Raw genomic sequence first — 25,953 nt, 5'->3', positions numbered from 1 at the left:
GATGTATCTATGGATATTTAAGGAGTTATACATCTATACTGAAAACTATGTTCTTAAGGTATGTGAGTTAAGACAGGTCACCAGGAGGTTATAAATAGGTTTTGTTCAGTCAGATGCATATTTCTCTGGCTGGTTATTGTGTATTCCGTGGCTTACAATGTAAGTCTATTTGCATTATTAAGCCTGATGCTAATGAAAAGATTGTGAATTCATATGAGAGAAAATCTGTAGGAAAAACAAAATCAGTTTGAGGGGTGTCCTGTTTCTGAGTAAAGATGATGAATTTTGGGGGGAATTGGTGGGAGTACTGAGGTGTAGTGGGTCTTTCACCGAGAAGATGAACTGTCAGTGTGTTCTTATGAAAAGAGGGTCACAGCAATCCTGGCTGGAAAATGCTGCAAAGACTGGGTGAATTAAACTTAATTAGACAAGACAGTATGTTGTGATTTTATTTTACATGTAACCATTTGTTTCCAATACTTTCACTGCTGCTTCTAGAATTACAATTCTTTATTAAATAAACATTTACTTGTTTTCACTAAAACAGATTTAAGTGCAGTGTGTTGAGTGGAGTGGTGATGATGAGGTGAAACTGGTAATCTGATGTGCCATATTCCTTTGGGAATAGTGAATATGTGAATTCAGCGCATACCCAGTGAGTCAGGGGCTGGACACTCAGAGGACACAAGTGTTGGAGTGTGCCTATCACTAACCTGTAAATAGAAAGGCCTGGAGAGGAGTGCTTGTGTTGCCTGTGACTGGTGGAGTTAGGGAGCTGGCCCCTGGAAAGCATAGATGAAATTTCTTCATGTTAAGGGCAGTTGGTAGTGAGGACCTTCACAACTTTGGGCACTCCTGGGAAGCATCACACTTTGATTCTAAAACACTTCTTTATATTTTCCAAAATGGAAGAACAAATGATCATTTAGATCAGTGATACTCAGACTAAGGCTCACAAGTGATACAATGATACTCAGACTAAGGTATAAGTGGCTTTTTAATGTGTCTCCTGCAGCTCTTTGCAGCACATGATATTAAAAACCAGTGTAATTTAATTATGAAACAGTCTAGGTTAGTAGCCAATTGTAGTTGATAAAATAATAATGCTTGGTCAATCATTTTGCTCTGAGAATTTATATAATAAATGAAACAATGAAGTCACACTATTTTGTGGCTCTTTTGGGTAATGTTGATTGGTTCCAGGAGCCAAATTAGCAATTTGGAACCACTGAGATCTGAGTATCACTGATTTAGAGCCTCACAATATTACAGTTCAAGAAGCAAGACTAGATGAAGTTTATGTAATAGAAAAATCAACTATTAAAAAATCAGAACTTTCAATGGACTCTTTTCTCTGTCCCAGAATAGCCCATCTTCTGAGCTCTGTAGTGTTTGTTTGTTTTGTGTTCACATTTGTTTGCTTAAGGTCAGTAGTTTGCTGTGAAAAATCTGCTTACTGCAAAGATTCCTAAGTAGATCCACCAGAAGAGTTTTTTCTTCTCTTTTTGGAATGAGCATTACACAAAATGTTTCTGTAGTTTTACTGAAAGAGCTACAAGCTGAGGATATTGATGACCTCATCTTAATGACCAGCAAGGAAACAACTGCAATTCTTGAAGAGTTTTTTCTCTGAAAATTTTCCTGTTAGTATTTCACTCTATGGAAGAGGAAGTAGGAATATTCTTCCAGGTTTGCTAAATCTGAATATAGAAACAGATTAAATACAAACCCTTGACACAACGTTTTCTGTCTCCATTAAGGGAAGTTCCAGTGAGATCTAATTCTACAGTAAACCACTTATCAAAAGTGAACTGTATTAATGCTGAAAAATTAAATGGGCTTCCTCTTGATGCTGGTAATCTCTTGGCAAACATCCTTTTGTTGCCAGAATTAAACCTTCTCATTCCTGTTGTATATTGATTGATTAGAGATAATGTAATGATTGTTCTGAAGGTTGTTTAATTTGTAAGACTTACCTGTATAACTAAATTTGCTATTCAAAGACTGAGGTCGTTGGCTTTGCATCTCTAGTTTGCTAGGATGATGCCAAAGAACAAGTTTCAGTGAGGTTACTGGATCAGGAGCTTAAAGTAGACCAGATCGGAGGAGGAGCATGATATGTGGTGAAATCATATTGCATAAGAAAACAATTAGCAAATCATCTGTTTGGTTCTTTCATTTTAATGAAACATTTTCTTGACAGTCACCTACAGTATAATAAATTGTAATGACTAGCTTAGTTTAAACAAAGTAGACCAAATTCATCCCCAATGTAACTCCACTGAAGTCAGTGAAGTTCACACAAGCATCGAATTTAGTTCAATTAATTATTATTGTCTTAGGCTGAATGTTTCAACCATAACCTCTGTTTTTTTTAACTTTCTTGTTTTTGCCTTACCCTGGCATTAATGTATATTTTAGTGTTTCTAAACAGCTATTTAAAGGAGTTAGGAATAGATGGAGAAACATTTTTGAAGATTTATAATTATCTAAATGTCTTTCTCATATCTACATGCAGATTTATTTGATGAGCTTTAGCATTTCTTCTTATCGGGAACCTATATCTAAATCCAATGCTGTATATCTTGTAGAGTTCATGATTTACTAACCAGAATTAATCTCCAGTGTGGGAGGAGGACATCCTACCAGGGAAGGGGAATTCTGGATAATACCTGTGAACTGAAAGAGAAAAGAAATTCCTGAGCTTTTGCTATTTACTCCAAAATGTTAGGACTGGATAGTGACTGGCACCTGTGCCACAATCGCAATCTTTGTTAGCACTCCCATGGCAATAACTACTCCAAAGGAGCTCTGCCCCTACCAGCCAGAGGAGCTGGCTACTCTGAGAGGGGAATGCATTCTGCAGAGAATCCCTGAGTCACAGTGCTTCCTAATTTTCCCACTCATGATGCAGTCCTGTATCATTCCCAAAACAGAGCAGGGCCTAGTAGGCACCATCAGGCCTTAAGCTTCTAGCTCTTGTGGTTGTACAGACAGACTTCCCAATATGAACCAATATTCAAGCCTTGTCTACACACACAGGTTTCACCAACATAAGGTTTAGCAGCATAGTGCATCCAGAACTCTATTTCATTAATGTGTGTTCATGCTGTCATTTGTAATGACACATTGAATCCACACACCATCATGCTGTATCAATAAAAGGATGATGTACTGTGATTGAATGCCTTCCACAGTCCCAAATTTGCACTGTCTCATGAGAAATTTTTCCTGTGTATTGTGGGATACTCACTGCCAATTGTGGGATGCCCACTCATGGCAGAGGTAATTATGGGATGTTGGGGTCAAAGCTCAAAATTTCTTCTAATATAATTGTCAGATATATAATATATAAAGGCCTTGTTCATTCTGCCATCGATTGGTTTTAAACGTTGATTTCCCTCCACCCCATTCAACTCTATAAAGTATGCGCTACTAAATATTTTCAGACCAGCACAACTTTGTCAAAGCTTTGATAATGTTGAGTATTCTGGCTTCTTGGTAAGCTCAGTTTTTTTGCTGACATTCTCATTGTGTGTTTTTGGTAGTGTTGTTGCTTGGTGTTTTGTTTTTGCTGGACTGTGTGTTTGTTATTAAGACAATGTCTAGTAAAGAAAGTGAATCTGTTTCAGGCAGTTGTGATCCTGGAGGATGCATCCCTGAGGAGGATCCCAAAATGGCAAAGAAGAGAACTGTTGAAGAAGCCTGGAGGCCACCTAGGGAAATATGCAGCCTAGCTCTCTGATGTGATAATCCCCGATGTGCTTGGTGGAGTGGCTTGGAAATGTCTTATCCAGTTGTGCCTAGCAAATTAGCCCCCCTTCCAAATGTGCTAGAAAAGCTAAAATAGTACATGTCCAAAATGTTCTCTCAGTGGCTGCAGACCCGAGAGCTGTCTGTGCCAAAATTAACAGGCTCTTCCTTCAAACAGAGACCATCCTACCTCCATGTGCCCATTGCTGTGCCTTAAGCGACACAATCTTTGTGTTCTAGCTTGTTCATTCACATTGCAGTTGTGAGGTTACCTGTGCCTGTTGTGTATGCCATCAAAGCACGTATTTCTGTATCTGGAATGCTGGTTTTTATATAAAAGCAATGTACTTATGGATGTGGCGATAACACCAGAAAAAATATTGCTGCACTACCTCATTGTATGTAATAACTGGATTGCAGGGTCATTCTTTCTACTTCCTGGGATACATGCTTGTGTATTTATCAAATATAAAAGTATCGTGTGTCATTTTCTTCCCCCAGTAGACTAAACATTTCATGTGAATTTATTTTGAGGCATCCTTCCAGCAACCAATGCTGCATTATCTAAAAGTGGGGCTTGTCTGATGGCTGTTCAGAGGTTTGAAATGTTAGAAGCAGTACTTCTGGGAAAGGAGGATTTGTGGGCAGATTGCAGGTGAGGAGGCCAAAAGGTGCAGGATAAATTCAGTTTATCACATGGTTTGTGTCTTATCGCAGAAAAAGAAGAATATATTATTCCATTGTTGATATGATCACACGTGCTATAAGTAGTGAACTTATTCTATCTGTTTGTTAATTTATATCCAAATGAAAAGTGATTTGGATTGTTCAGACTTGGCTATAGTTCTTCCTTTAAGGAATAATGTACTTCAGCATGACTATATATCTCTTTCTATTAGAGGCTATCATTGTCAGTAAAGTTTTGAAATTCTGTACATTCCTTTCCCTTCAATAACCTCTGTTATGATAAACTTAAGTTCGCCAATGATGTTTTCCTATTAGTCCAAATGTTACAGGAAAACAGAACTGAAGGAAATGCACCCTATGAAATTATTTCAGTTTCAGTTTGTGGGTCTGAGTGCAAAATTTTGCTGTGCTAGGAATGTACTGCAGGGTGGATCATCAGCTGTTTTATAGTATGTTGATAAACTAACCAATTAATGAGATATCTGATGAATTTCCTTTTATCTTATGTCTACAGGTGTTTAAAAATAGGGATAAATCTTAATCTGAAGAAAGATCAGCTCTCCTTTCTCTTGGTGTCTTCTGTATACTCTTATCAGAAATTAGGGTTATAGTACTAATTGCTGCCACCTTCTGCTGGAGGAAGATTATTTTGTGTCTCATCGATATAATTATTGTGGTTTGTATGAAATTTTTAAAAAATCAGCTCACTGACTTTAACTGGATTTGGCTTCCTATTTTTAAGTATATTTTCTCAGAGTTATGCCCACGATACTATGTTTATATAGAGTATTTTAGTCAGTCATATTTTTACAAATGATGGGCTAAATCCTAGCATTATAGGCAAAATCCTGTTTGGCAGAGGTGGTGATGCAAAGCTAGATAGGTTGTAAGGTATGTCTGGTGTAAGACAACAGTGTTGGCTAGATTTACTACATAGACCTGGCTCAACACACCATAAAACACTTTGTATTGCTCCTTGCTGCAGTAGCCAAGTGGTTGCTGCTAACTTGTGTATAATTTTGGTGGCAATATATGCATTTGTCAGATTTTGGACAGATTTAACCCTTTCTCCTGAAACCATTTCCTTTCATTGTTTCATGTTTATACCCCCAAGTAATCAGAACTTTTGGTTTTACAAAGGAGGGAATTTATAATAGACCTGAGTGATGTAGACACCAGACTAGAATAGTCTTTCCTTATTGGTGCGATCCAACCTTAATTGAAACCATGGAAAAATCTCCCATTGCCTTTAATGAGCATGGGATCCAAACTTACATTATCACAAATGGTCTTACGTTATACTCTCGGGTTTTGTATTGCTGGCCATTTCTGTAGTCTCTGAGCATCTTCCACATAAAATAGATTGTCAATAGTGAAGTCCTTATGGATTTCCTGGAGTCTTAAGGTTTTCTCCCTTTTGACATATTAAAAGATTTGCTTGTGGTAGATGGTTTGTTTTCAGGATATTTTGTTTGCTGCTTTTTTTGTGGGAGGAGGAGGTGGAGAGAGAACAGGATGGTTGATGGGATGTCATTCTAGTTATCGTGGAAAAGCTTTATCAAATATCACCACAAGCAGGATGTTCTGATTTGAGATTTTCAACAAACAGAAACAATACATGCAAATTAGAGATGGACCTGATTTCAAACTCCCTATCCCAAACTTTTGGGAATTTTGGATCCAACACCATATCCAAAATTTGCAGATTACCTTGTTCTCTATAAAATGGGCTGAACTACCATCCTGGAGCTTTACACCCCTAGACTTGGATCAGACTTGAACTTTGCAGTTCAGAGTTGTCCAATATACGTTTTTATTATTATATTACAGCTGAAAAAAATAAGGATCATTGAGAGGAAAACCCTGAATAATAGAGTAGTAACAAGTGTATGGAGGGAGAACAGTGTAACTTTGAGTTAATGACAAAATACTGCACACTGTGTTGTCTAAATAGCAGATTTTTTTTTTTTATTGCAGAACAGTTATTTCTTGTCCTAAATATACAGGTAAATAAAAGATAAATGGGACATTCACATGCCATTTAGTCTCACAGTTTTACCTCCTCCACCTCTGGACCTGTGACTACTTCAGCAAGCAGGGCTGTCACATGTTGTGACATTTTGAGTGAGTCAGGTTACAAACTAGTTCTGAGTGAATTTCTAAAATGCTTCACTGAATCATGGATGGCAGAATCCCCCAAGAGATGGAAGAGACTTTAAGCATTGCCTTGAAATGAATCCCAAGTAAAGAAGTGTCTCCATTCCCCTAGCAGGGAAGTGAGAATCTCTTGAGGGTATCTCCTGCATTGCTCCAGTCAGCAGGGGGCTCTGTTGACTCCAGAGGCTCTGGCTGGACTCTGAATTGACTTGAGAGTGTTTTCAAGCAGAAACGAAGGGGATTGTTCTGGATAAACGACTCTCATTATGACACTGATAGTCATGAGATTGAGTGGCCCTGACTATGTCAGGTTGGAATTCCCTTCCGTTTGCCTTCCCGGCTGGGGTCACTGAGGCGAGCCCCGGGTGCATGCCCCAAGCCCACAACCGTGTGAATCTGAAGTAAGAGCAGAAGGGAAGTGTGGGGGTGGAGCGCGGGCAGAAAGAAGACTCCCTCTCGGCCCCCGTACTCTCCTCTCATTGCAGCCCTGCGCAAACAGCGAGCAGCTGTTGGCTTGGGAGGAGCTGCTTGGCTTGCCTGCTGCTGCCGCTTTGCCTGCTGACTCCAGCTGAGCCGGTGGCGCTGTCTGTCATCCCATCCATTCACCAGGTAGGAACAATGTAGTCAGTCTCCCCTGCCCCGCCGCCCAAAGGGTAGTAAAGGCTGGAGCGAGAACCTTACAGATACGTAGCAAACAAAATAGGGCGTTGTTTCTAGAGTCTGCACGTTTAATGGCAATAACTGCGGACCGTGGCAGTAGGCGTGTGTGTCTATTACTCGGATGTTTCGCTTCATGTTGTAGCCATAAAAAGGTATCCGAGTGGGATGCACAGGGCTGTATGGCTTCATCCAGGGGTGCTCAAACTGAGATAGTGAGAGGGAGCTGCCAGATCGTTCGCATTTGGAGGGAGACACCCCCTCCCCCCATTTTAGACTGACTTTAAAGCACTCCTCATTTAGGAGCAAATCCTACCTCTTTTCTGAAACCCCCCGTTTACAGTGAAAACGGGTGGGGGTGGGGGGAGTGCACGGGGAAGGAAGGGCTTTGCCTAGACGCACCCAAGTTGCACAGACAGCTCTATATCCACTTTGATTTGATTTCAAAAAGGGCGTAGTTACATTAACGTAACTTTTGTATGTAAACAAAACTGAAAGTGCAGGATACCGGGAGCCTGACTGTACATGGTGACCTCCGCCCCGGAATGTCCATGAACCCTAGCCCCACCGAGAACGAAGCATGCTATGCATCCTATGCAGATCCACTAGCCATCCCCCTATGGAGGGGAAAGCATGAGCAGAGTGGACGTTATTGTGTCCTTAGCAGCGGCCATCACGGCTGCTGTCGTCTGCGAGGAGGAGGGAGAGGGTTGCTGCCTGCCCTCCTTTCTAGTCCCCAGGGGGATATGACAAGGCTGACTTGTTTCTTGTTCCTGGTTTCTTATTGAAAAGCACGCTTTATTTGTTTTAAATTCTTCAACACGAGTTTGCATTTCTTAGAAATTTCCTCAGAATAAACTAGACTGAATTTTATAACCATGTTATAGATTTTGTAACCATTGTTATCCAGTCCCACTTCATGAAACAGTTTCTTAATTTGAATAAGAGCTGGAAGTGTATAAATGCCAAAATATTTCTTGGGTCACCCCAAGTGACACATCCCAGAGACTGTTAATCTGTGCTGAAGTAGCTGGCACAGTCTGCTGTCTGACCTATAGTTTTATATCTGTGCAAAATGCCACACACCTATCCTACCTTCCAATTTACAAAATGCTCCTTAAATAAGGAATTAGCTTTGAGGTGCTGTAAATGACAAAATATTTCTTGGGTCACCCTAGTGATATATTTTTGTAGTCATTAACTTGTTGTTCAGTTAATCTCAACATTTCCACTGATTTCAATAGGCATTTTGCCTGAATAAAGAATACAAAACTGATTCTTTAAACGGTCATAGCCAGACAACCTTGAAAACGAAGACTTTCATATTTAATTCTGCATCCACATGTGTGCAGATGCGTTAGTTTTTTGTTTATGGCCAAGCACCCTTTTCAGCTACACCAAAGAAAACTTTAAAAGGTTCTATAAAGAATTAATCTCTGAAAGCTATTCTGATAATGTATTTTGATTAGAATATCATGTGGCAAAAGAGTTACAATATCAGTCAGGAAAATCTGCTACTGAACACAGACATGAATATAGGATGCTTTTGAATTTACATACATTAGATACAGAAAAAATATTGAACCTGCTGATGGTGAAGTTTTAAATTATTTGACCCATTAATTAGGATTAATATTTTGCTCATAAATGATAGCATAAAGTATTTGCCACAATAAAGAGCTGTATCTGCTATCAACAAGGTTTTTTTCTTAATGTATAATGTCTATAAGACAAAAGCAATACGTAAAGAAAGCAATTAACAAGGAAACTAGACACTTGATGTTGGTGATCATCTAGATGCCTTCCCCAGTGGCATTCTTTCCCCTCTATTTCCCAACCCTGAGCAAATGTTCAAAGGAAGTAGTGGGCAGCTGAGTGAGGTTGTACCTATCACAGTAACTTTGATAGTTACGCTCTTGTAGTAAAACATAGTAATTTTCAGAGAAAGCAGTCAAGAGTTAACATAAAAAAACTGAAAAGTAAAAATGTCATTTTGGGTCCTTTCTGTCTCCTTTGTCTGCACATTTTTTGTTGAGGCTGATCTTGCTCATAAGAAAAGTCCCATTGACTTTCCCAGGCCTACTTGTGTGAATAAGGATGAGTCAGGTAAACAAAGGTCTGCAGAATTGGATCCTTCAATTGTCAGTTTTTTTGGGCAGGATCTGTTGAAGCCAATAGATTTACTGAGGGATTTCCCACTGGTTTAACAGAAAGGAACTTGGCCTTAAAAGTTGGGACAGCAAAGTAGACACATGGAGTCCTAGGGCCTGAACCTGCCAGGTACTGGGTGTCTTCACTTCCCATGACAGCAATAGGAGTCAAAGGCATTCAGCATCACACAGAAGGTGCTCTGCACGTTGAAAGAAAGACTGAGCCACTAGAATGGGTCTAATTAAAAACTTTGAAAATGAAGTTACTTGGCTAAAAAGTACAGCTTGATATTTGGAAGGGGCAGAGAGAGCATTAACGGAGGAGAATGATGAGGAACCATCAGGGGGAGATATGGACACAAAAGCAGCCTCATTTACAGCTTGTCCTGCAAGGTGTCATGACCTCATCCATAGTGTGCTCAATTCACATGGATTTCAGTGGGAGCTGAGAGAGCTCAATACCCCACATTATCAGACCCATGATTAATGGGGTAAGATCACCTCTCCTCATGCATGGTATGGCATCATCCACACAGCAACATGTGCTTCAAGCATGTATCTAACCTCTACAAATACAATCAATAGTTTAAAACACACCTATTTTATCAGTACAACAACAACACTCTTCACATGGAAGTCCATGTGTATGTCCATCAGTCAATGTCTGAACTCTTATAGGTAATTTTAGCCAGACTCTATGTTTAGTTTTTAGATCATCATCTGAAATAGCCGACTCTGTAGACATTCCGGGCCTGCTGAAGAAAAAGCCATCTATTTGATATGGCTCCTAGTCTGAAGGCATAGAGCAGAGTGGAATGGGGGTTCGACTTGAGGCTGCTATTTTAATTTTTGTTATACCCTCATGTGAATTTAATTGCTCTCAGGATGCCTAGAGACACGTATAGGTGTACTTTTATATTTAATAAAGCACATTGAAGCACAGTGTATACTTCCTTGGTGTATATATTGATTGATGTATACACACCCTGTCTCTCTTTGTTTTCATTCACTCTCATTTAATAAGAATCACTCCATCCCTTATTGAAATTGCATCCCTTGGGAAGTTTTTCTGATGCGTGTTTATTGCTTGCAACACACAAAGAAAGATTCTTATCTTATGTAGCTCTCTCAACTATCTGTCAATTTCTGAGCTCTAAGAGCCCAATTCTTTCCTTTACTAAGTGCATGTAGCTCCCACTGAATTCAGTGGAGATGTACACACTTTCCTAAGGGCAGGATCTGGCCCTCACTCTGCAAAGATGTGTCTATATGAAGAGTACATCATTAAGCAGTTTTCTAACTGCAAAAGAAACTAGTGCAAGAAGTTCCTAGTTCTGTCTAGCTACTCTCAAAAATCCACCCCCTCAACCACCTCTAGGGTACTTTCAGATTACTCAGTACTTAAATGAGTACATTCAAATGGTTCTGTTTTTTCACTTGTTTCTATAGGACTTTCTATGCCTCTCCCACACTTTACAGTAACAAGGTTAAATTCTGACCTACATCTATGTATTTCTTCCTTGACAGTTGTACTGTGGCTAGATGTCACAATAGGTTGGGAGCAGAGAAATGTTTGCCACAACATTTACAGGGCTAGATGACCTTTAAAGGTGGCATACTTTGAATTCAACCTTTGTTCTCATGTGCACATACCCTGAGCTATGCAAAAACACAATAAATTGGTGCACTTTAAAGTAACTGTGCTTTAAAAGTCATGTTGTGCTGTTACTGGTGTAAATCCAGAGTAACCACTGCACCATGAAGTTGCTTTTTTGTTATACTTAGTGTAAATACAATCAGACTATGGTCTTTAACATTTAATTATGCCCTAGCCACCTTGTAGTGTTTAAAGTACCACAGTACGAGAAAGCTAATGATGTTGTTGGAGCTCTTTGTTCCACTGAGCTTAACATAATGAACCCAGTTTTCTCTCACTTACAAACAGTGGTTAGAGTACAGGAAGCTGGAGGGGAAGCTCTTACTGTCCCGGCCAAGGAGGAGAGGGAGCTGTGGGGGAGCTTTGTTTCCTCCAAGCAATGAAGAGGACTGGAAAGCTTTCCCTCTGCTTTTTCCAGAGGAGGGGGTGTTGTGCTCTCCCTCCCACCCCCCTTCTTTTACTCTTGCTTACAAGTCTACACAAAATAACACTGTTGTAATTTCTCAACATTGCTAACAGCAGTTCAGCACCACCCATGTTAGCAATACTGGGAGCCCTAGTGTAGACGGGACTACTGTTGATCAAACCTTGCTCTGAACAGGGTTAGATGAAATGATGCTTAATGTTATTTATAGTAACGTTCCCTGCATTGCCGCCTTTCATTGAGCTGAACCACTATTCACAACACTGCGGAATTTTTGCAGAAGTTTCCCTAGTGAAGTCAGTGGAGTTACAGCAACATAAAACCTAGATGAGAGAAGAATTGAGCACAATAGCTGTGTTCTAGAACTCTTTATCAGCAAATATAAAGGGTGACATATAGTTGTTATTGGTAACTTAGAATACTTCAGGTTATGATCATTTTTTTGTATTAGTATTACAGTAGCACCCATAGATGCCTAACAGATATTGGGGTGGGCATTGTGCTAGGTGCTGTACAGATATGTAATAAAAAGACAGTAATTGCCTTTAAAAGCTTAGTTAACGTTTAGGGCATGAGGCTGCTCTGATTGACGTCAGTAGGAGAATGTCTGTCAGCTTCAACTGGAGCAGGAGCAGGCTCCATAATGATTGTTGATGTTGGTTTATATGCAGTGTGAGCTGTCCTGGCCTTTGGGTTGTTTCCTTAAGGAAAATATCCCGTGACATTTTTGCCCACCTCTGCAGCATTAAAATAGCAGATTTCCTGTTTTAAGGGATTCTGAATTTCAGTAGTCACATCCTTTGTGGGCAAGTTCTTCCAGGTTCATATGTCAGCCTTCTACGATTACTCTCATCACAGGAACAATTTGTCCCAAAATGAAGTTCTTTCCTTCTAGGATACAAGCCTACTCCAGAAACAGACCTTTCACTCTGAGCTTCTGTTCCCCTCTCCTAGTCTCATTCACTGACTAGCCTTTCAAAGAGTTTGTAAACTCAAACAGAGTGAGGAAAAAACACAAGAGCTGAACTCTAGGCTTTTTGATACTCCAGAGAAACCTGCCCCACTCTTCCCACCTGCTAAGCAGAACAGTCTGTAGTCTGATTTTTCCCATCACAGGGAAGCTCCACTGTGCCTTCCCTTTATTCAGGCTGTGGTTCTCGGTCCCTGGATTCAATTCCTTCCTTCAACAGAGTGGGCAGCCAGCTCTCTCAAGCCTACTCCCTTACTTTTGTCTCTTGTTCTCTGTATGATTGTCTCCCCTCTCCCCCTCCCCCCTCCAGGCTTGACATTTCTGGCAAGGGTTGCAGGATGAAGCCAACTGCACCTCCTCTTTTCAGGCCAGCCTATAAACCCCTTCACTCCTGGCCCCAAAAGTTGCAGATCCTATTACAAAGAGGCATTTATTTAGGTATGTTCTCTTTGTGTCAAGATTAGCAGCTGCACATATTCACAAAATTTTATATATATTTTATATGCATATATATATATGCATATATTCACAAAATGTAAAGATTTAAGGCAAGGTTAGCACCACTTAAGTTCCACTTTGAAGTAGCATGACGGGGGAGTTTCAACAGAAGAGCAGCCACACAGGATGCGTGCTGTAGAAGGGTTCTTTAATGCCAACCCTGCCTCAGCTGGCTTGGGGGGGGGCAAGACAAAGTGAGCCAGGGAAGGGGCTTAGGACTCAGTCCACAACTGATGTGCAGAGCCAATGGCCTTTATATATGGGCATAAGTTAGTATGTGCTTCAGCCTGGGTCAAAGGGATGGATTTTGTATGCCAAACCTTCACCCTTTACTTTGGGCTTCATACAGGGAAGTGAATTTCACCCTGCACAACAGAATATTTTACTGTGACTTAAGTGATGTGCCTTACATATGCCTAATGTGCTAATTACCTGTAAGAAATCCATGCTGTGTATTGGTTTGTGTAATTGGTTTGTTACATGTACAAGTGTGGTGTTAACAATTAAGAAAATCAATATGGACATCATGTTGGCTAACTCTCAATCTTGTAATCTTGAGAGCTGGAGTTGGTCACAGTGTTTGTTGGGAAGACACTATCTGATTAAATTTAGTCCTTTTTTTTATGTTCATGGCTCGACCACCAAAGACCTTACACAAATGTTTTTCAGACTATGGATTATTTGAAAAGCATTTATTTTTGTTATGTGCTGTTTGCAATCTGTGTTTGGTCCCATGGTACTATAATGGGTTTCTTTCCTTCACGCTTTGGGTTGCAGGCGGATGTAGTTTTAGGGAAGCTGGGAGAACTGAAAGTGCTCTTTGAGGGGTACAGCGTAGGTAGTCAGCTGCAGGGGGACAGGCATTGGAGTGAGAAGGCTTCAACTGGATTAGAGGAGAATTGTGGATTTTTAAATAGGGTTGTTTCGTCCCTTCATTTGACTATTCCTGATGCTACAGTATAGTTTCTGTTCCCTGACTGGATGACTGAAACTTTTAAGGTATGGGAATAATCTTATTTTCATGTAAATATGCATATTCTTATTCTCCAAAAAGGAGACTGAAACCTGTATTTGTGCATGTATGTGAACTGCAAAATTAACTGGTACAAACATGGCTGAACCTAAGAACCATTCAGAATACAAACCTTCGCACTTTATTTTTATATCATTCAACTAGCTCTGTTAACAGCTGATATATTTCATGCTGGGTTAAGGGAGTGGAGGGCTCTCCATTATTTTACCTCTAATCCTATAGCTAGGGAGCTTTTCCCACCTCTTTTTTTGGTTTGGAGGAACAATGTTTCCAGATAACTTCCTCCCTCCCCAATGGCTAGTGTAGTGAGAGCTCTCTACTATAATCTACTTTAACCAATGTCTATATAAGCATTTACTATGTGACATAAATTGATGAAAAGTGTACTGTTACATTACAGATGATGGATGAATGTGGGATTTATTTATTTATTTTTTAAATCTGGTGGCCAGAAGTTGACACAGCTATATGCTGAAGAAGAACAAGGATTCTGTTACCTGATCTACCAAAATATTTGCAATTTCCTCCAGAGTCACAGATGCAATACTAGACTTCTGATGTACCTTTTGGCAATCTAGCATGTCTCTGTTTATAGTAGAATTCAGTGCTTATGTCCAGTTGCTACATTCTGCCTGGCTACAGTATGCTGTATAGTGTAATGTTACAAAATTCTATTATTGTGTGTTTTTTATCATTTTAGGTTCTTTCTGCAAGATGGAAAATACATTGCTTTTGTGTATATTCATGTCCCATTGGCATGTCCTAAATGGTAAGAAGCTGAAATATTTGCTTAGGTTTACTTTCAGTGTATAGGCACAGCAATTATAACTTCCAACTTAGTTTTTTCTTAAACTTTTAGGTAAAAAACTACTGTTCTTTATAATTTAAATGTTAATCCAAACACGTGGCTTGAAAAGGTCTGGTCTTCTATAGCTGACAGGAGTAAATGTTTCAGTTTATCCACAGAACTACGTGGGAGGTGTTAAAAGCAGATGTAAGGAACTGCACAAAGTGCACAAGTTTTATTGGTTCACAAAACCCAAGAACAATGCTACATATTCTTCACTGTCATCTACTGGCACTTTATCTAGTAACTATTTATATACATAGAGCACTCTTGTATCAGGCAGCAGCGGTACAAGCTTCTCCACGGTGTTCTGAAAATATAGGCCAAGAAGACACCCACACCTAAGTTTATCTATACAAATTGTGTGTTTGTGTGTGTTTACACAACTCAGGTATAAATAGCCAGTTAGGTACCTAACTGGTTATGTATATGCACAAATGCCTAACTTGCATGCACACACTGTGGATATTTGTGTGCATAAACTAGACACACACAAATGTATGTATACAGTTGGTAAAATATAACTTTGAAAATCATGGTCCTATTTGGAAAATAAATTTTATTCTGAATTCTGTTTTCCAGCTTTATTCACAGTTGAAGTTCCCCAGCCACACTACACTGTAGAATATGGGAGCAACGTGACCATGGAATGCAGGTTTCGAGTGAATGGTCAATTAAAGCTTCAAAATTTAAGTGTCATTTGGGAGAAAAAAGAGGAACATACAGAAGAGGTTTACAAACTTCACAAAGGAACAGAAAACTTTAAAACCCAACACAGCAACTTCAGGGGAAGAGTAAAGTTGTTGAAAGATAAACTGCAGTTGGGACAGTCTATGCTTCAGGTCACCAGTGTAAAACTTACAGATGCAGGAACTTACCTCTGTCTCATCGGCTATGAGGGAGCTGATTACAAGACAATCACTTTGAAAGTAAAAGGTAAGTATTTTTTTTCCAGACAGTGAGAATCAGATTATTACTGCATTATCCAGTTACAAGCCTCCCCTTGCTGACTTCATTAGGGTGGCAATAATGCCAGGGGGTGAAATCTGGCTCTTGATCTGTAACTAGCATTCACAACATGTGTAAGATCTAGCTCAAGCCTCTGTGTTACAGCATTGTCAACTCAACTGCCGAGAGCAAGTGCTGTCCACCCTTTCCTTCTCTCGCCTACATTTGGAGTGCGATGAGGGTGATGGAGATGAGGCAGAGCACTTCTTATGCAGAAGTTCCCAGGCTTCCTTGAGCATCTCCTACCTCCTGCTCTCACTGAAGATGCTGTACCCACCCTCTGTGGCCTCTTCTCACTCGGTTTTGCCTACTGGAGAAGAGGAATAATCCAGCATAGGTAGGGGAGAGGAAAGGCAAAGTACCATTGGTCAGGGATGGTGCTGACACCTCTTGCCCCAGCCTGGGACCCCGATACAAGTTATATATTGCCCTCATTTTCTTTCTGAAATGTATGCGTTGCTAGGTATATATTGCAGGTTGAACTTGGCAGTTCTGCACAAGAGGTTACTTGGTATCAAGAATGCAAAATTAACTACCAACTGTTCTCCCACAAAGATGTAGTAGAAAAAAAGTAGACTAAGGGGAATATTAATATCACTTTAATACACAGATATTTATGAAAATAATTCCCTCAAATGCTGATGGAAGCTAAGGGATAAATTGTGGGTTCTGTATAGTGCAGAATCCCTAGGACTCCAATTGTCCACTTGGATTCAACATTCAGAGCAGCCTTCATTGACCTTTCTGAGGCAAACCCATGGCACTTATACATCAGCCCAACCCTACGCCTGGGTCAAGTCCATGACTCTACCCTTTACTACCACACATGGCAGTGATACAAATGAAGAATGATGTTGTGGAGGCCAGCTGGAGAAAGCACTGGGTGGGAAGTCTGATACAATCTATAAAAAAGTTGCAAAACTATTGGCAATAGATCAGTCCAAGTACAAAGCCTACCTCCCCACTTTTACCATAATGATAATATAAACAATGTTTAACTTCATCATCAAAAAATATTACTTGCTCAAGGCAAGTTGACACGTAAAATTTTGGCTTCCTGAAATAACACACATCCTTCTGTCAGCTCCATAGCTATATTTGCTTTTTGTGTTGTTGTTTTTGTATAGCTCCTTATAGAAACATAACCAAAAGAACTGTGACTGTCCAGAGGACTGCAGGACACAACGAATGGGAGTTAACATGCCAGTCAAAAGGGTATCCTAAAGCAGAGGTCATTTGGCAGAATGGGGAACTTAAAGACTTCAGTGAAAAAGCAAACACAAGTTATGAAACAGGAACCGATCAACTGTACAGTGTGACAAGTACACTTAAAATTAACACAAGTATTAATGAGACTTTTCACTGTATATTTTGGAATAAAGAACTTAAAGAAAACACATCTACTATTTTAATCATACCAGGTAATATTTCTCAAGTACGTTAATACGCTGTAAGGTTGTCTAAATTGGATCAAAAGCACAACCTGCTTTTCCTAATCTATACAAAACTAAGTAACATTTTGTAGAAATGGGTATAATCTGGTGGTTTTAAATTTTAGGCCTAATGAGTGGAAACTCTTGTGTGGGTTTTTAATCTTACACTAGGCTCTTACACTAACTTCCTCTGTGGCACTAGGCAAGTCACAGAACTGCTTTGCTTCAGTTTCCCACATGCAAAATGTAGATAATACCTTGCAGGGGTTGTGTAGGCATTAATGTGATCATAATTGTAATGCGCTCCGAATACTGAAAATGCAAAGTGGTGTTGTTAGGATATTTTTTCACCATGGTAATGTTTCCAGTATACATGGAGTGGGTGGGATGGTGGTTCAAGTTTGGGAGTTCTGCACAGACTTAAAAATTATGTGAATGTCCCATTTTTCTTCTTCTGAAAAAGTGACTAGCTTGGAGCCTAGAAATTAAATCTTCTCTTGTAACCTAATCGTAAACATATTACCCAGAAATGTACAATTAGGCGATCATAGCCATCAATTCCTTATCCCTACATTAAATTTAAACAAATTAGTATCAGGATCAAAATCTGTGTATAGAATGGAGGGGGTGGAAGAAGTTGCATAAATGCAAAAGTCCAGACTAGGGCCCTGAAAACTGCTGGAATAAATCATCAGAGGGAATAAATGTAGTGAGCAATGTCACAAACAGTGGTGTTATTTAACAAGGCAGTGAAATGATTTAAACAGAAAATTCTCCAGGTGAGATACAGTCCACTCTTGTAATCCCAAGAGTGGAACTCTGCCTTCCCAAACGGATACTCCCCAGTCTCTTTCCTGAGCAGGTGTTCTGATACCCATTTCTTGGAACACCTATGGAAGAGAAGGAGGAAGCTGAACTGTAGTTTACTCTTTGTTTGCTGGTGACTAAATGATCTCCCTGCAACCTATTACAACCTTTTGTATTATCCAGTGCATCTCTTTGGATACCACTAACTTCTGAAACAAAGCAAATTTTAAATTGTCTTCTATCTTGTTTGAAACAGTTTCTGTTTGTAGACTGTCTCACATGGCTTGAAGTGCAGCATCAGGGTGTGTCCTTGAATTCAATTTAAAATTTATTACAGCTGAATTTGTGTATAATCATCCCTAATGTGCACATAGCAGAAAGCAGCAGAATCAAAAGAGAAAGCAAAGACAAGTTGCTTAAATATCATTCTGAAATGCCTAGAGCAGGGTGATAATGTACATTGTGGGAGAAGGGGTTTATAACTACGATGTGCACAGTGAGGTTGTTAGCTACAGCTTCAGATGGAGGGTTGCAGTGTAAGTGTAAAATCAGTTTCTGCACTACTGTATATCTTTTCCCTAATGATTAAGCTCCCTTCATAAAATGTTAGACTTCAAAAAGGCTAATATCATTCTGGGGTGTATTAACAGGAGTGTCCCGTATAAGATACAGGAGGTAATGTTCTCGCTGTAGTCGGTACTGCTGAGGCCTCAACTGGAGTACTATGCTCAGCGCTGGGCACCACTCTTTAGGAAAGATGTGGACAAATTAGAGAGTCCAAAGGAGAGAAACAAAAATTGTAAAAGTTTTAGAAAACCTGACCTACAAGGAAAGGTTAAAAAACCTAGGAATGTTTAGTCTTGAGAAAAGAAGACTGAGAAGGAGCCTGATAATAGTCTTCAAATACGTTAAGGGCTATTATGAAGAGGACTGTAATCAATTGTTCTCCATGTCCACTGAAGGTAGTACAAGAAGTAATGGGCTTAATCTGCAGTAAGGGAGCTTAGGTTAGATATCAGGAAAAACTTGTTAACTATATAAGGGTAGTTAAGATCTGGAATAGGCTTCCAAAGGAGGCTGTGGAATCCCCATCATTGAAGTTGTTTGTCCAACCTGTTCTTAAAAGTTATCGGGGATGGGCTAGGTTTACTTGGTCCTGTCTCAGCGCAGGGAGCTGAACCTTCTGACTTCTCAAGGTCTATTCCAGCCTTACATTTCCATGGTTTTGTATTTCCCCTTTGAACATAGTAATGAGTCATGGACATGTCTTGTGGTGGTCACTGTTGTTTGAACTTCTCAAATGAATTTTTAGCTTTACAAAATATTGTAATTCAATATTATTAACTATTTTCTCAGGGTGCTGGGTTTCCAAATAATCTAAGATAAAGAAAATCTATATAATTAATAACCTGTATTTTTAAATGGTAACAATTTTCTTGCGAAATGTATCCATTTTATCCAGTTCCATGAGCTGGTTGACAATCAAGAAAAAAATGCTAAGACACTTTAAAAAAAAATTGTTGAAATTTCTAAGATTAAAGAAAGTTTAACCTGCTCCAATAATTTAACTAGTTACTGTAAGTTGATTATTTCCCTAATAATTTTCTTTTAATCCTTTTTAGGTTATACAATGGATAGTCAAAGGATTAACAATAGACACTATTTTGGAACAGCTGTGGCTGTGTTTGCTCTCTTTGGATCGTTCCTTCTATTTACGCTCTTGGTAAAAAAGGGTATAAAACTTTTTCACTATATTTTTCTCCTTTTGTTATCTTTGTTTTGTTGATACTAATAGGATTAGAATCAGCTGATGATGGTTTGTTCCAACTCCTTCACCCCGAAAACACTGATTATCTTAATTTTTTTTAACCACATCCGTCCAACTTCCTTTGTTTTTTCTTAATTTGCTTTCACCACGTTTTAACCATTAAGGTAGGGTTTAGCATCTCCCGGGTACCAGTGAACTGTGTGGTCATCTGCTTACAGGCTCCATTGGTCAGTCTGTAGATGCTGCTGCAGAGAATTATGATTGGCTTTCCCCATTTGGAAGTGAAAGCATTTCCCACCCAACGCAAGTTGCAATATCAGCTTTCAGTTCCTTGTTCTACCTCATGATATGGAACCTACATGACATAGAATCATAGAAGATTAGAGTTGGAAGGGACCTCAGGAGGTCATCTAGTCCAACCCCCTGCTCAAAGCAGAACTAAATCATCCCAGCCAGGGCTTTGTCAAGCCTCAGCTTAAAAACCTCTAAAGATGGAGATTCTACCACCTCCCTAGGTAACCCATTCCAGTGCTAGTGAAAAACGTTTTCCTAATATCCAAGCTACACCTTCCCCACTGCAACTTGAGACCATTGTTCCGTCATCTACTACCATTGAGAACAGCCTACCTCCATCCTCCCTGGAACCCCCTTTCAAGTAGTTAAAGGCTGCTATCAAATCCCCCCTCACTCTTCTCTTTTGCAGACTAAACAAGCCTAGTTCCCTCAGCTTCTCCTCATAAGTCATGTACTCCAGACCCCTAATCATTTTTGTTGCCCTCCGCTGTACTCTCTCCAACTTGTCCACATCCTTTTTGTAGTGGGGGGCCCAAAACTGGACACAATACTCCAAATGCGGCCCCACCAATGCCAAATAATCACTTCCCTCAATCTGCTGGCAATGCTCCTACTAATGCCCCCCAATATGCTATTAGCCTTCTTGGCAACCAGGGCACACTGCTGACTCATATTCAGCTTCTATCCATTGTTACCCCCAGGTCCTTTTCTCTAGTCTGTAGCTGTGCATGGGATTTTTCCATCCTAAGTGCAGGACTCTGCACTTGTCCTTGCTGAACCTCATCAGATTTCTTTTGGCCCAATCCTCCAATTTGTTTAGGTCCCTCTGTATCCTTCCAGGGTATCTACCACTCCCCCTAGCATAGTGTCATCTGCAAACTTGCTGAGGGTGCAATCTACCCCATTCTCCAGATCATTAATGAAGATGTTGAACAAAACTGGCCCCAGGACCGACCCCTGGGGCACTCCGCTTGTGACCGGCTGCCAGCTAGACATGGAGCCATTGATCACTACCCGTTGAGCCCGATGATCTAGCCAGTTCTCTATCCGTTTCATAGTCCATTCATCCAACCCATACTTCTTTAACTTGCTGGTAAGAATACTGTGGGAGACACTATCAAAAGCGTTGCAAAAGTCAAGGTATATCACATCCACAGAGCCAGTTACCTCTTCATAGAAGGCAATGAGGTTGGTCGGGCGTGACTTGCCTTTGGTGAATCCATGTTGACTGTTCCTGATCACCTTTCTCTCTTCCAAGTGCCTTAAAATCGATTCCTTGATTTTTCCAGGGATTGAGGTGAGGCTGACTTGTCTGTAGTTCCCTGGATCCTTTTCCCTTTCTTGAAAACGGGCACTATATTTGCTTTTTTCCAGTTATCAGGGAGCTCCCCCTGTTGCCACGAGCTTTCAAAGATAATAGCCAATGGCTCTGAAATCACATCAGCCACACAGTACCCTCGAATGCATAGCATCCGGCCCCATGGACTTGTGTATGTCCAATCTTTCTAAGTAGTCCTGAACCTGTTCCTTCAGCACTGAGGGATGTTCACCTCCTCCCCATTCTGTGCCGCCCAATGCAGTAGTCTGGGAGCTGACCTTGTCTGTGGAGACAGAGGCAAAAAAGGCATTGAGTACCTCAGCTTTCTCCACATCCTCTGTCACTAGGTTGCCTCCCTCATTCTGTAAGGGGGCCATGCTTTCCTTAATCTTCCTCTTGTTGGTAACATATCTGTAGAAACCCTACTTGTTCCCCTTCACATCCCTTGCTAGCTGCAACTCCAATTGCGTTTTGGCCTTCCTGATTTCATTCCTAAGTTACAAGAGTAATATTTTAGCTGTGTAAATCCCTTGCTGAAGCCCTAAATGCTTTTATTAGGTGGGTAGGTGAAGTAATACCTTCTGTTGGATCAACTTCTGTTTGGTGAGAGAGACGAGCTTTCAAACTTACACAGAGCTCTTCTTCCAGTTTGGGAAATGTTCTTAAAATGTCACAGCAAATACAAGGTGGAACAGATATTTAGCATAAGTTAAGACCTCTTTCAAGTGACCATTCAAGGTGCAGTATTTTAGTATTTACTAAAAGCAATAATTTATATGGGACACTAATATTTCACAGTACTGCAAAGTTGATTCAGACAAGGATAAACAGTACAGCAGTTAAAGGATCACTATTATTGTGATCATCAGTAGTTGATGTTGGTTTTAAAAACTGGGCTGTGCTAGCAAACCCAACAAAGGATTTTTTAAAAAGGTGTTTTTGTTTTGTTTTGTTTTTTAAATACCTTTTGTGCAAATGGAATCTAGTTAACAAGAGACCGACCATATGTTAGGGAACTTTTTCCTGTGTTTGCACTGGATCAGTGACAAAGGTGATTTTTTTTCAGTAAGATACTATAACTAATTTGTATCTTTTGAGGTAAAAATATACAACAGCAAATAAGTTAGATAAATATTTCAGGGGTTTTGTAGTGACACTAAATCTAAAATGAGTATTTTCTTTCATCTTCCTTTTTCTCTTGCAGCTAGAAAAGAACAAGACAGTGTGACGTGTACAAATAATGCAGCAGTGAAAGTGATAAGTAAGTATTGCATACATTTGACTGGATGTTTTTCAAGTGAACTGGCTTAATTGAGAACTCACTACATAATGGGGCAACCCTAAGAAAAACTGAATTCAGCTCTGTTTTGCATTCTCTTTTTAAGTTGTCTGATGATTAGACAGTAACAATTAAAGAGTGAATTTGGTGCCTTTTATTTTCTGAAATAATAAACCAATATCTTCTGAACAGTAAATTATTAAGTAATATATCAAACTGGACCAACTTCACATATTACAACACAAACAGTCCTACCAAAGAGAAATTAGGGTTATGACTAAAATTGTAGGCAAACACAAAGCCCAAGATTTTAAAAAGTGATAAGTGATTTTGAATGGGTCAGGTTTTGAGTGTCCAATTTAAGATGCCTTAAAATGACCCGATTTCCCCCCTCACCCAGAAGCCACTTCAGGTGAATAGTGTTTTATTTCTATAAAACAAAGTTTTCTGTATTAATACTTTCTGTAGGCCTGCGGTTCAATTAGGCACTCAGCTTACCTGGAATGCCACGGCCAGAATTCTTTACATAAGTCCATATGAGGGGGAAAATACTATGCTCTCTCATGTATGTGTAGATCTTTTATTTTATTTTATTTTATTTTTTTATTTAAAGAATTATCAACAGATGAGGAAGAGGGTGATTGCAGAGTGATTTCTCTTGAGGATGAAGAACTGAAAAGTAAGTACAACTTAAAAAGAAAAAATAGTAGCAAACTTCAAACAGCACAAATCATCTGCCAGCTTCCATGTCCAGGAAGGGGGCATATCCCAATGGGATTTAGAACTTAATGTTCGCTATTGCTGACAGATTAAGAACTGGCCTGTGGACCAGGTTTAAAATTTAAATGCAGATTCTCAGCACTTCCCTCTGCACACTCCAGTGGTTTTAGGGGATCCTTTCCCAATAATTGAGTGATTTGAGGCCTGCCATTTTCCTTTCTCCCACTTGTTAGTTACATTTTTTGTTTTTAAATCTTTGCAGTCTAGGTCTTCCAAGGTCTCTCTTCCTAGGTCTCTCTGGCTGATCTCCAGAAAGGAGTTTCCAGGCAGGGAAAGACCAGTAACTTCAGAATGAGACCCCTTCCATAGCTGTTTGATGTTCAGCCAACTGGGTATAAACCATCCATCACCCTTGTTAGGATGCTAACTCTTGGAGAAAATGTGAGCATGTTCACTAAAACCCCTGGACTTCATTTGCATGTATATGTCACATGACTCTGTCCTTGGGAATGGAGCACCTATCTAAACTGGAATTTGATAGCGGCTACTAAAAGGATAGTTCCTTCTTCTGTGTTCGTATTTGGAGTTTCCTGTGAGTCAATGGCCACACATACTAATTTTGGCTAACTCAGGCCCGAAGTCATCAAGAATATAATTGCAAAATGTGAACCATCAGTCAGTTAATATTTAAACATCAGTTAGTTTACACTAGAAGAGTGCAGCTGAATTAAAAAATTATCTAGTTAAACTAGTACAAACCTTTAATGTAACCAGATTTTGCCTGCATTGGGCCCATGATGTGGTAATTGAACTATTACAAGCCTCAATAAAGATTATTTATTTTCTTCTTATTATTAAAAAGGTTGGGTCAAATTCTGCATTGACTTACACCCACGCAATCCTAGTGGCTAAATGGGTGCAAGTTGGTGCAGAATTTGTGTAGTAATATAGGATATTTATATTTTATTTATTTTACTTTTGGCTTTAGTCAAACTAAAGATGGGAGATGGGAGTCATAAATGTGTGGTGATTTCTTTTTGTATAATGCTTGTTTAATTTATTTTCCTTTCACAGATGTACGAATTGAGGTGACTTAGACATCATCATCAGCAGAACATTTTCTTCACTGAATATGTTCTAAAGCTCTGCGGGGGGAGATTTTAAATACTATTTTAAAACTTCCTGCGCCTGATTCTCCTTTCATTTATACTAGTGTAAATTCAGAGTAACTTCATGGAAGTTAATAGAGTTATCCTGATGTAAAACTGATCAGAATCAGGACCTTTGTGTATGTATTTGTTTAAGTTCCTACATGTTTGCTTGATCTATTATGCACTTTTGTGGATGTTGTTTAGGTTTTTTTTAATACTTCCATCAAAAAAGAAAGCACTTTAGGTCCCTGACCCTAATGCCTTTCATACCTGTTTTATAAATGTTCCGATTTTTCTCTGAGCTCTAAATTCCCTGCTGAGACTTTACCACTTCCAGCCTCCATGGATGAAGTTGTCAGCACTTTGACCCAAACAGGGATAAGGAGGAGACTGAATGTCATGCATGTGGGCCATCTTCTCTCCTTATTCCAGATTTTAAGATATTGATTAACGTTCTGCAGTTAAGGCTGAGAAAGGCTGTTTAACCTTCTTGTCAGCATCAGGATTCCTCCTGAGTTGGAAGTCAGCAGATAATCTCTTGCACTTTGAAGAGTTAGAAGTTCTATTGTTTATTGTTACTAGGGTTATATTTGCCACCACCAGCTCATAACTGGTCACTATTCTGATCAACCATCTGAAAAGCAAGACTTTGGACCTTCTAAAAGAATAGCCTATAGAGTGGACTCTTTTGGGGCTTTCCATCTTGGAAACAGTTAAGATGGAACTTCTGTTCTTCTGTGATACAAAATAGGCTCTTATGAAATCATTTAGCATGCATTTTGGAAGCATTTTTGGATTACATTTACTAAGTATAATTAAGGTATGGTTTGGTTATATTTTGCAAGGTGCCTAGCTGTTTTTTGCTATCACTGTGTCATAAATTATTAGAATTATTTATTACAATAAAACTCACAATTATATTTTTTAATAAAGAGGGCTTTTTGTTTCCTTTTGTATCCTGTTTCCTAAGCACTTCCCCTTTTGTATAATGTTTTACATGTGGCATGCCTACCTGAAGGACAAACACTTCTTAAGATGTGTGTATGTTAGTACAATAACTTGAAATATCATTCATAGTCTCTCCAAGTAACCTTATCCAATCTCCTGTGAAAACCATCATTTGAGATCTGGAAATTCACTGTACTTAAATTTTGTTTTTAGACTTAAAGTAGCCAAGTCTTTTCTATAAAGAAACTAAAGGGGTATTAACACCTATGGACAAAGTTTATAACTCTCCTGCTGCACTGAAACAAGCTGAAATCCATAGAGTGAAATTTAGTCCTGTGGGTAGGAACAGGACCCAAGCATAATTTTTTGGGGCCTAGTACAAACTTGTAACATG

General features: G+C 39.5%; 1 protein-coding gene across 4 annotated transcripts in view; it reads left to right on the top strand.

Moving 5' to 3' along the window:
- The window catches only part of LOC137149545 (programmed cell death 1 ligand 1-like), a 30,998-nt gene extending 5,404 nt beyond the window's left edge, over window positions 1-25,594 (top strand). The window contains exons 1-9 of one of the 4 annotated variants that reach the window (XR_010918799.1): window positions 7,099-7,206; window positions 14,687-14,755; window positions 15,416-15,769; window positions 16,969-17,262; window positions 19,704-19,814; window positions 22,666-22,722; window positions 23,354-23,419; window positions 23,723-23,901; window positions 24,535-25,594. Coding sequence is in view for 3 of the 4 variants with exons in the window: in XM_067543044.1 (XP_067399145.1) it covers window positions 14,701-14,755; window positions 15,416-15,769; window positions 16,969-17,262; window positions 19,704-19,814; window positions 22,666-22,722; window positions 23,354-23,419; window positions 24,535-24,557 (960 nt within the window). In the remaining variant the exon portion in view is untranslated. Of the gene's footprint in view, window positions 1-7,098; window positions 7,207-14,686; window positions 14,756-15,415; window positions 15,770-16,968; window positions 17,263-19,703; window positions 19,815-22,665; window positions 22,723-23,353; window positions 23,420-23,722; window positions 23,902-24,534 lie in introns of those variants that run through there. The other 3 variants (XM_067543043.1, XM_067543044.1, XM_067543045.1) reach the window with 3 other exon arrangements.
- The last annotated feature ends 359 nt before the right edge of the window (window positions 25,595-25,953 follow it).

This window comes from Emydura macquarii, unplaced genomic scaffold, assembly GCF_026122565.2.
Source record: "Emydura macquarii macquarii isolate MOO-44397 ecotype Brisbane River unplaced genomic scaffold, CSIRO-AGI_Emac_v2 contig_767, whole genome shotgun sequence".
In the NCBI taxonomy this organism is placed as follows: domain Eukaryota; kingdom Metazoa; phylum Chordata; order Testudines; family Chelidae; genus Emydura; species Emydura macquarii.
The sequence above is the reverse complement of the archived record's forward strand: the minus strand, read 5'-3'. Positions and strand labels throughout refer to the sequence as shown.